At 52.8% G+C, this 10,764-nt stretch overlaps 2 protein-coding genes across 3 annotated transcripts; one reads left to right on the top strand and one right to left on the bottom strand.

The window, feature by feature from the left end:
* Positions 1-1,527: 1,527 nt before the first annotated feature.
* LAMTOR5 (late endosomal/lysosomal adaptor, MAPK and MTOR activator 5) lies at positions 1,528-3,599 on the bottom strand. Of its 2 annotated transcripts, none has more exons than XM_035347197.1 (4): positions 3,450-3,599; positions 3,277-3,338; positions 2,364-2,481; positions 1,528-1,875 (listed from the first exon to the last, which is right to left on the bottom strand). In XM_035347197.1, exons 1-4 carry the CDS (start codon positions 3,482-3,484, stop codon positions 1,815-1,817), a joined length of 276 nt encoding a protein of 91 aa, XP_035203088.1. In that variant the 5' UTR covers positions 3,485-3,599; the 3' UTR covers positions 1,528-1,814. The 2 variants fall into 2 exon arrangements, with proteins under 2 accessions (XP_035203088.1, XP_035203087.1); XM_035347196.1 differs by having other exon boundaries at positions 3,277-3,366; positions 3,424-3,544.
* Positions 3,600-4,120: 521 nt separating this feature from the next.
* On the top strand, positions 4,121-9,866 carry PROK1 (prokineticin 1). The gene is made up of 3 exons (XM_035347198.1): positions 4,121-5,767; positions 6,990-7,115; positions 7,917-9,866. Exons 1-3 carry the CDS (start codon positions 5,696-5,698, stop codon positions 8,034-8,036), a joined length of 318 nt encoding a protein of 105 aa, XP_035203089.1. The 5' UTR covers positions 4,121-5,695; the 3' UTR covers positions 8,037-9,866.
* The last annotated feature ends 898 nt before the right edge of the window (positions 9,867-10,764 follow it).

Genomic DNA, 10,764 nt, shown 5'->3' with positions numbered 1-10,764 from the left:
ATCTGGTGCAGTGACTGCGCTCCAGACGCCCGGGAGGAAACGCTCTGCTGCCTCGGCTCGAGCCGCTCTGCGTGCGACCAGGGAGCAGATGTGGGGCTCTGTTAATGAGTGCAGTGGTCCCAGGGCTCGTTACTGGGAGCACTGAGTGCTGCTGTGCCCTTCTGTGCTCGTTGGAGTGCTGACAACCGGCCACATGCCCTGACCCCTTGCCTTTTCGCTCTTCAAGGGACAACAGCTTCTGCTGGCTTTTGGCTATTTAAAACGTGCAATATTACTCTCTTCTGAGTAGATAAGCTTGGAATTTGAGTATCAAACAACAAGGAAAAGGGGGGAGGAAATGATTTAATAGCACAGAGCTTTGTGTGCTGTGCCTTGATGGTGCTGGAAACAAGGCACAGATGGGAAATGAAATTGAACATCCCACAATTTTGAGCATAGCGCCCAAAAGGGAGGTTTGAGGAGCTGAGCACAGACTGGTGTATTTGTTACTCCACAGCTCAGGCAGGATCCCCGTGGTGATTTAGGCACGTGGCAGCTTTTCATTTTTGGGGCAGGTGTCTGTACTCTAGCTGCAGGACACAGGCAGGGGCTGGCCATGGCTGGAGGGAGGTCAGGAAAGCCAATTCTCAGGATTCTCGAGTTTGCAGGCAGCAGACATCCCTCCTCCAGGCCTGCAGGCTGGGTGCCTAAAACACGGCTGTTCATCCCACAGCGTCTTCCTGAGCAGAGTGCAGGGTACTTTGGGTACGGACACCTTGCAGGGGTGGCAGTGCTCTCCTGGAGCAGCCAGCCAGGCTTGGGGGGAGCGCGGATCCCCTCCGCTCCTGCTTAGAGGCCACGTTGTTAATTGAACTTACCAGGACGGTGTAGCCCAGCTGGGCAGGGTGGGCTTGTCCCTCGTGCCTGTTTCATTCCAAACAGTGACTGTGAGATTGGGAGTGTCACTGACACGTGCGGTAGTAAAGTCAAAGCAGTGTGAGTGCAGATTTTTTCTCTGACCCAGCCCTGTTAGCTTATGCTCCACTGAAGCTTCCTTTCTGCTTTATGCATGAGGACAGCTGCAGGCCAGCTCCTTTTCCCCTTGTGTAGGAAGCAGCTGAGTGTAGCAGTTTTTCAATGGAAAAGACTTTCTGCAGGATTGTTTCCCTGTACCGTTATATAAAGTGAAGAAAGGCCTGGATTTGTAAGGATGGTGTCAACATCCATTTGCAGTGCATGCAGCCACGGCAGGCAGCACAGGCAGGGCCAACAAGTTTAAGTTTGAACTTCAATCCAAGACCTAATAAGCAACTCATTCTCACATGGACAATTTAACTCCAGGAGGCTAAACATTTCCTAGGAGAAATTCCTAGGAAAGTGTTGGTACATTTTCCCCTGGAGAACTCTCCATTAATTCAAGTCTTTGTGCATTACTCCTTTTCTCTATAGAAACACTAATGAAGAACCGCCTGGAAGATGTTACCTCACTTGGCTTTTGGGAAAGCAATGGGCAACATTTTCAAAGTAGGAGCAAAGAGAAGCAAAAGCTTGTTTTTGCAGGTCATTTATTGATTTCTCCAACAAATAAGGCCACACACACGCTTCGTAGTATCTATTGTTACACAAGCTCGGTGAGTGATCCACGTTTCATCCTCAGCAGCACACATGCTAAAATGCAAATTGGAAACCCTGATAGCTGCACAGGAGCTGTTAAATAGAGAGGGAGAGCCTTCAGCCCAGATTTGGTACTAGAAGCATATTTTGCACTGGAGCACAGAGAAGAGAGTCGTTGTCCAGTGAGGAGCTGGTCTGGAGTGAGCATCAGGACGTCAGGGTCAGGATGCCAGCTTGTGCACTGCTACAGTGATGCTGTCATGCTTCTGGATCATGATATTCCTAGAACAAGGAAAGTGAGGCAGTTGAGAAGCCAGCTATGAGAGCAGCAGCTGACTTGGGTGGAAAACCAGATGGGCAGCTCTGTGCTAGACCTCTCAGTTGCTGCATCTCTTCCCATCACTCCCAGGAAGAGTGCTGGAAAAGTCTTCACTAACAAAACTGGCAAAAAAAAAGACACTACATCATGGGCTAAATTATCCACGGGGATCCCAACAGCGGAAGAAGTGTCATGCTGGAGTAGCCACCAGCCCCTGAACGGTTTCCTTCTGCTTTTACAGTTCCTGTTACTTGAGGTCCCATTGATCTTTCCCATGCCTATTTGTGACTGCCCTCTCCATGTAGCTTTGGAGATGGAGCTTCCTCTAAGTCTGCCAGTCTACTAAGAGAGAGAGCACAGCTCTACAGATTTGACCCCCCCAAGGAGATCCCAAAAGATGGGGGGAAAGGTGAACGCAGAGAAAAGCAGCACCCCCAGGCTGGATGCTCACCCGCTGTCTGACTCCAGGCATACCACAGGTATATCGGTTGGGTCAGAGGTGAGCTTGGCTGCCTGCTGGGCGAGGACAGAGATGACGCCAGCGTGCTCATCTGAGAGTGTTCCTCGGCCTGTTGGGCAAGGGAGATGCTGACCAAAACCATGCGTGCACATGAAGCAGCCCCCGCACAGAGCCAGGTGGGTCTGCTCCTGCCAGTCCCCGCTGTCCCTCTGCGGGCTGACACAGCATCTCCCCAAACTGTGGCCCCTCCAAAAAAAATTGATTTTAAGTGTCAGGAGCAGGTTGAGGTTTAGAATTACAGAATATCCCAAGCTGGAAGGGCCCCACACAGATCATCAAGTCCAACTCCTAGCTCCATGCAGAATCACCCCAAAATCAAATGCGATGTCTGAGAGCGTCGTGCAAACACTTCTTGGACTCCGGCAGGCTTGATGCCGCGACCACTGCCCTGGGGAGCCTGTCCCAGTCTGCAGCCATAACCATGGTGCAGAACCTCCCCCTAACCCCCAGCCTGACCCTCCCTGTCCCAGTCCCATGCCGTTCCCTCGGGCCCCGCCGTTGTCCCCAGGACAGAGCTCAGCGCCGTGACGGAGCTGCAGGCCGCCAGGAGGCCTCCCCTCGGCCTGCTCTGGGCCGAGCAAACCCAGGGTCCTCGGCCGCCCGTCGAACGCCTTCCTCTCCAAGCCGTTCGCCGCCGTTCCTCCCCTTGAGGCGCTCCAGCAGCTCCCGGAGCCGCACGCAGCGCTCGAGGTGCGGCTGTGCCTGAGCCCAGCAGGGCGATCCCTTCCCGCCGCCGGCCCGGAGCAACCTCGGGGCCCGGCCCCACGGCCGGGGGCTTCCTCCCGCCGCGGGGGGCCCCGGCCCCGGCCCCGGCCCCGGCCCCGGCCCCGTCGCGGTTACTCACATCCCAGGTTGAGGCCCTGCGAGTCGGTGCACAGGACGCCTACCACGGCCGGGCTCTTCATGCTGCGGGCAGAGGGCGGCGGTGAGCGCCGGGACGGCCCCGCACCCCCCGGCCCCCTCCCCCTCCCCCTCCTTCCCCCCCGCCGCCCCGCGGTGCCGCCCCCCCCCCCGTACGTGTCCTCCAGGTGCTGCTCCAGGGTCCCCTCCATGCCGCCGGCCCCGCGCCCTCGCTTCCGCCCTGCTCCGGCAACTCCTGGCAGCGGCGCCAGTCACGTGACGCGCGCGGACGGTGGCGCCGCGGGACCAAACGGCCTCAGTGCGCGAAGGGCTCAGGGGGAGGGGCCCCACGCGCGACCCGATCCCCGCGCCCCCCACGCCCGGGAGCCTCCGGGCCAGAGCACGAGCTCTCGGGGGCTGGCTACAAAAGCGGGGAAGCGCATCTCCTCGTTCCCCACCCCCCCCCCAGCCGAGCCCACCGGCGCGTGAGCCCCACGCGTGACCACGGAGCGAGACGTGGGGGAGCCCCGGGCCCAGGCGGCGCCGGAGGGGGCCGGTGGCGGGGCCTCGGAGCCGGCTGGCGGCCGCCCAGCTGAGCCTGGCGATGCATCTCGCCGTGTCGGGCTGGAAAATTAAAATGTTATTGATGGGGGGTGTGCAGTGCAGCGGTGATTTTTCTTTATTTTTTCTTTCTTTATTTTTTTCCATATTTCTTCCCTCGGTTTTGCTGGGAGCCAGCAGCAGGTGCCTCCGTGCCACCTGCCCACGGGCTCCCTGCTGCCGGGCCTGCCCAGAGCCCTGCCGGGAGCAACGGGGACACGGCCGGGCCGGGCCTGCCCCGCGGCTGCGGCCTCGCGGCGCTGCAGGGGCCTTCGCGAGGAAACCTCCCCACGCCGTGGCCTCCCCACGCCCGTTCCCTGGAGAAAGGCCTGGGGATTTCTGGCAGGGGGGTTTCTGGAGGCTGGGAGTCATCGATTCAAAACCAGGTGGAGACTTCAGCAAAGCAACAGAACAGCTGCCACCTCAAAAGAAACGCCGGTCTTTGGCAGGGAAAATGGCTGGGCTATTTTTAGTCAATTAAATTGACAATTTAGCGTTGCACTGATGCTCTGCAAGAGAAACTTCTAGCAGAGACAGCAGGGACTCAATCTGTAATGTTGTTGGAGAGCCTAGCTGCCGTGGGGGTGGTATCTCGCAGTCCAGGGCTGGTAAAATCTCGCTCGCTAGATCAAAATCACAAACCCGGCTTTGCTTTCCTGTCCTTGTGCCACGGAGCTTTACCACGTCCTGGGCTCACGTGGCCCTGGCCGGTGGGAACGAGCTCGGTCACAACCAAATCCGGGCGGGACCATGGGAGCCCTGGACCATGCAGGGTCCAGGGTCCAGGTCATGGGTGGGTTTTTGAATGGACTATTGCTGTTTTCTTAAATCTGTTGTTATTCCTTGTTGCAGGACCGCGATGGGGGCTTGTGTCACGGAGCTGTATGGGGCATGGCAGTGAGTGGTGAACGACCCCAGCTCTGTGGGGACGTTGCCTTGTGGAGGCTGCGGGGATTTATGGCTCCTCTCTCAGATGCAGTCCTGGGTGCACGTTGGTGTTTTTGGGGAAGGGCCCCAGAGTGAGCGTGTTGGGGTTTTGCTGATGCACGCATGCAAAAAAGCAAATTTTGCAGATGTGGAAGGTGTCACTGTGGGAGCTGGCACAGCCTAGGTTATGATGCCAGCATCTGCAAACTGCTCTGTCCTTTGCACCCTCCCAGGATGTATAAACAAAACCAGAAGGCAGTAATTCAACCTGTTTCTACCTTTTTAGCCACTTTAGCAATCCCTAGTTATGTTTCCACGTGCTCTCAAGAGATATTCCATACAGGTATGGGGGACATACTTCAAACCATAAATCAAGATACTTACACATTCTGTTCATATACAAACATGCTTTCATTACTGAAAAATATATTATTCACTCCCTGCCTCATTTTATTCTCACAAATAAATGCATCTGAGTTTATCTTTCTACAGGGTACTTATCACAGACTCACATTATTACACATTATACTCTTACCATCATGGATGTACCGGGCTAACTTTTTCCTTTTATTTTCTTTTAGCTCAATAATCACAAATTCTTAATTCAATTCTTAAGTACACCTGTCAGGGATAAATAAGTATGTACTTGGAAAATCCAGCTGTGTTGGCTTAGCTGAAAAATAATCCTGGGAAATAGATGAGGGTGGATGACTGCTTGGTGCTGGTTTTTTTCCCCCACCCTATGTGAGGAAATATTTCTTCTATGATGTTAGAGATTCAGGTCTCATCTGCTTATTCTGAGATCATCAGGAGGAAAAAAAAAATCAACCACATCGGAGGAGAGGGCAGGGGGTATATAGGGTGCAGGACTGCGGTCGGCGCGGGCAGACGGCACCATGCGACGGCTCCTGCAGACCCTCTGCTTGCTCCTGCTGCTGCCCTTGCTCCGTGGCGCTGTCATCACGGGGGTAAGTGCAGCCTCACTGCTCCCGTGCCCAGCCTGGGATGGTTTTTTTTTTGTTTGTTTGTTGTTTTTTTTTTTTTTTCCTTTTTGGAAATAGGGCAGAAATTGTACTTGTCACCCTGGGGGTTGCGGTTATAACACTGTAATTAGATCTTCTTGCTCTCCAGAGCTCATTGCACAGGTTTGGTGTTTCATCTTTATCAATTACCACTTTATCTTGCTTTAGCTGTGTGGAGCGCAGCGCAGGGAGCAGCAGCTGAATTTGCTACCCTGAGTTCAAGTTGCTTTGAACTTGCCCTGCCGTCCCCCACCCCTGTGGTGCAAAGTCGAATTGGATGTAAAACCAACTCCCTGCCCCTCTCCCCCCACCTTATTTGCACTGAGAAAATGATCAGGAGAGGCATTGGAATGCCAGTGGTGCCTTTCACTGTTCGCTTTAGGTGTTTTTTAGTTTATTACTTGCTTTTTCAGTGCGTCAGTTCTGTTCCCTATCAATCCTGCCTGTGCTGCTCCTTGCACACGAGTGTAAAGTCACTCCAGAGCACAGCTTTTTCCCTCCGTTTCTCTTCTAAGCACTGCATTGGATCCAGCACACAGGAAAATGGGGAAGTTTAGGAAGCTTTCCAAATGGGGAAAAAAATACCGTGATGGGGACTGTGTTCCAAGCAAGGACTTGGAGCATCTTGGATTGTCCTTCACCCTCCCAAACTGAGACACGTTTTTAAGAGGAGGGAAATGTCTGGTTGAATAGAAAGAGGCCGGGTGCTCTCTCTGCTGTGCTTGGGTGCTGGTGGGGCTCAGCTGAGTGTGCAGCCCCTGGTGGTTGGAGGAAAGCGGCTGCATCGAGAGCCAAGCCATGGTCCATCGCCACTGTGACCTGTTTTTTAACATTATTTGGGTGCTAAGAGGTGCTTTGGGTGCTCGGGGAGATTCAGGTTCCCTTAGGGGTTTGAGCTGGGAAGCTGCAAACTTCTCCCCCAGGCATGGCTCCCTCCCTGCACACGTGGGGTTTTCCTGGTTTTACACCCTGCATCCAGACCGGGCCCTGCCCCCAAGCCCCTGCAGCCAAACGGGAGAGCTGCGAGCACCCCTCACCTCTCCCTTAAATCCCCATGCAGGATTTGCACCCAGTCACCCAGGAGCAGATTTCTTGGCTGCTCCCCAAGGGATTTTGGTGGACAGACATGTTGACCTCCTCCCCCCCATTGCCTTCGTGTCTCTCCCAGGCCTGTGAGCGGGACCTGCAGTGCGGCAGCGGGACGTGCTGTGCTGTCAGCCTCTGGCTTCGCGGCCTGCGGATGTGCACCCCCCTGGGGCAGCAGGGGGACGAGTGCCACCCCTTCAGCCACAAGGTAATGGGGGGGTGGGGGGGTGTCCATGGGTGGGGGAAACGGGGCAGTTGAGGGACCCTGGGCCAAGCACCAGCTTGGCTCTTGCGGGGCACTGAGCTCCATGTGTGGGAGGAGAACTCAATTGATGCCCTGGGGTGGCGAGGAGGCTGGGATGGATTTGGGACAAGGCTGGGGGCAGCATTGTGGGGGTTTCCAGGCTGGCGTGATGCAGCTGCTTTCATCCTCTGAAGTGTTTTCTGCTCCCGCTGTCTGTCCCCACCACCCTAAACCCTGCTGCCGTGCACCAGTGGTGCCTGGGGAGCTGGGGCTGAGTCGCCCGTTTAAAGGAAAGTGCTCCAAATTGACTTGTAAATGCTCTGCCAAGCAAGGGGAAGCCAAGTTAATACCTCAGAGCCACACGAGCGCTGCAATCTTTGTTGGATAAGACACCCTGAAGCATTTGGATTATCCTGAGCTGCCATTCCTCTTCTGCGCGCATTCAGTGCCAGACACCCGGCCTCGGGGGGGTTCTGCCTCCGAGCTCGCATATTGATTTTGCACGGTGGTAGTGATTTAGTGTTGCTGTGCTTCGTTTTCCTTCTCAGATGAGGAGTGAGCAAAGGCAGAAGGATCAGAAATTCATTTCAGGCATACCCATTAAACTCCTGAGAAGCAGCAGAGAGAAATTCCCAGGGCTTTCATTACATTTGATAGTTTTTCTTGCCTGCTTGCATCCCAAGGGCTGACACAGGGGTGAAGCAGGGGGGATTTCCCCATCCTCTCTCCCCATTTCCCCATCCTCTCTCCCATTTCTCTCTGTAGGTCCCATTCTTGGGGAAGCGCCAGCACCACACCTGCCCCTGTTTGCCCAACTTCATCTGCTCCAGGTTCCTTGATGGCCGCTACCGCTGCTCGAATGACTTCAAGAACATTGACTTTTAGGTGATGGAGCTGTGAGTTTCATCCTGGCTGCCAGCCCTCAGTACCCATTTTTTGCTCCCTCCTGTGGCTTAATGCACTGTCCCACCAGGCAACCCTAAAAGTGCTTTTCCAAGGTAGAAAACATTGTTATAAGCTATGTATATGGAGAAACTGAGGCGCAGTTGGGCCAAGCTGCTCTGGCACATTGTTTAGCAAAGCTCTGCCCCAGAGCCTTGTCCTGCAGAGGAGCAGACAGAGGACAGGACACATCTCTGGCCTCAAAAAAAAAACATTTCACAGGATATTGTCTGGCTGTAATGGATGCTGTCAGCTACATTTCACCTCCATCCTTTATTTTATCAAAATAAAGGGTGATGAAATTTGGGAAGAGTGAGAACACAGAACTCCCACCTCTGCAGCCAAGTGCTTGCTCCCATGGGGTTTGCCCCAGTGCACAATAAAATTTGGGAGGTGAAGCTGATCGGCACCATTTCACCTGCCAAAGTGTCTGCAAGAGCAAAGCCAGCAGGAGAAGGTGGCAGTGGCAACCTGAGCTCCTTTCTGGGAGGCTGAGGAGCATTGGCTGCAGAGCTCAAGGCACCTTCCTCTGCACAGCCCCTTCCTGTTGCCTCCAAAGTGAACAGTGATCTTTGGCTGCTTTCACTAGAAATTCATTTCAGGGAATTTTGCAGGCAAAAGAGGGAAATGGAAAGCTTATTTCTGCACTTTTCAACTGTGCAGGAAAAGACAAAAGGAAAAAAAAAAAAAAAAAAAAGGAAAGTCAGAGGAGCATAAATTTCCTTTTGTGAGAATTTGAGCTTTTTGACTGACAACCAAACTTCAGCTTCTTCCCAAGCCAACACAAGCCCAATGCCTCTGCAGTGCCCCTGTAGCCTCCCAGCTGCGCTGGCTCCTGTGCAGTTCCTCCTGCACAAATCTGCTTTGTGATTCATGCAACAACAATTCCTGTTGTGATTGTGTCTTATCCACATATTTCCTCCTGGAAGCTGCTCTGAAAGCTGGTGATGAATGAGCTAATGCCTGTAATTAAAAGTCCATCAATTGCCTTGTGTAATTAAGGGTTGGGTTTTCCCCAACATTCAAGCTTTGGTGCAAAGCACCTTGCAATGCAACTACTTTAGCAGGGGGTGAAGCAGAGCTGCCTGGAGCTGCCTGACGCGGGTCTTTGGGACATGAGAAGTTTTCCAGGCTCAGCAGTTGCCTGAGGTTCAGGCACTATGCTGGCCTCTGTCTATGCTGGTCAAATTTGAGAGGAAAGTGGGACATTATATTTAATTAAATGTTTTTTGTCAACTTAGGTCCTAAAAGTTATCTCAGACATGCTTTCAGTTCCCCTCCTAAAAAACACATTGTGGGAAAAGCCTGCCTCATTTGACCATCCGTTTGACTTCCCAAAGTAACCTCCAGCAGCTTGAGGAGAAATTAAAAACAGAATAATGAGCCTTAACAGAAAAAAAAAAAAAGTTTCCTTTAAAGAAGTGGCAATGCTTAACCAAGAAGCTTGTTCTGGGGTGCGAAAGCGCTTGTATGCAGAGCCGCTGCCTGGGAAGCTGCAGGGGTTTACCTTTGGGAGCAGTGCCTTGGGGCATGGGAGGGAGCTGAGCTGCAAACCCCTCCTGTGGCGTGGGTATCCCTTTTTGCTGTATTTTGATGGGTTTTGGTGCTATTGTAGCAACCATTCCTATTTCTAAGGACACCAGTTGTTTTTCTGTGGCAGACGCTGTGTTAATGGAGAATGTAAAATAACTGAGATTAGGTGAAAGCTTCCACACACTTGTGTCTCCCTCAAAAAAATATTGTAAATTGGATGAAAATAAAACATTGCAATGACTGGGTTGGTTTTATTTATTTTTTTTTTATGTGAAGAAAGACTTACCTCAATAGGCAGCTTGGTTAAAACAACAAACAAATGCATTTCATTGATTTTGAGGGCATTTACCCCATCGCTTGGCATAGGACACAATGGCAGAAGGGCTCTGGAGCTGTCCTGGACAGACCCTTTCCCCATATGGAAGAGGTCCCATAGCAACAGGGGGATGAGGGTGGTGGGAATAATAATAATAATAAAAAACACACAACACTATTACTGTTTGGTAGCAGTGTAAAAAATACATAGCTTCATGTCTGGGGTTTCTTTTATTATGTTGCATTGCTTGACTTGCTTCTTCTGGTTTTCCTACAGACTGGCGTTGCCAGTCTCCTGGTGGCTTTAAACTGCAGGAGATCACAATTTAATGGGAAATCACTCGATGACGGCAGCAAGTCTCCCCCCTGCATTTTTTCATCCTAAGAGCTGCCATGCAAGAAAACCTCTGTGCACACTCCCCAAGGGGATAAAACATATGTAGTGAAGTAACAGCTCATGTCCTCCCATGGGGTGTGGGGAAAAGCCAACACAGCCCTTAACCTAGAGCACTGGTGGCTGATTGCCTCTCACATGCTCGTTTCCCACCGCAGCATGGTGCCAAGCACCCCCTTGCCCGCTGGGACGTCCTCCCTGCAATGTCCTGGCTTCAAGGTGAGCCGTGCCCAGCAGCAAACGGCTTGTGGCAGCACCGCAGTGCCGGCGCCGTGCCCGGGGATGCTCGCTCCCAGGGCTGGATATTCAACACCCGACATAACTGTAATGTGGTTACTAAAGAGCATCTTGCAATTTCCCCCTAAAATCCACATCAAACTCACCTTGCTTTTACAGCAAGAATAAATCAAGCCTCCTGCTACTTGAATT

This window comes from Oxyura jamaicensis, chromosome 26 (assembly GCF_011077185.1).
Source record: "Oxyura jamaicensis isolate SHBP4307 breed ruddy duck chromosome 26, BPBGC_Ojam_1.0, whole genome shotgun sequence".
Classification (NCBI taxonomy): domain Eukaryota; kingdom Metazoa; phylum Chordata; class Aves; order Anseriformes; family Anatidae; genus Oxyura; species Oxyura jamaicensis.
This window is presented reverse-complemented; position numbering and strand designations above follow the sequence as displayed.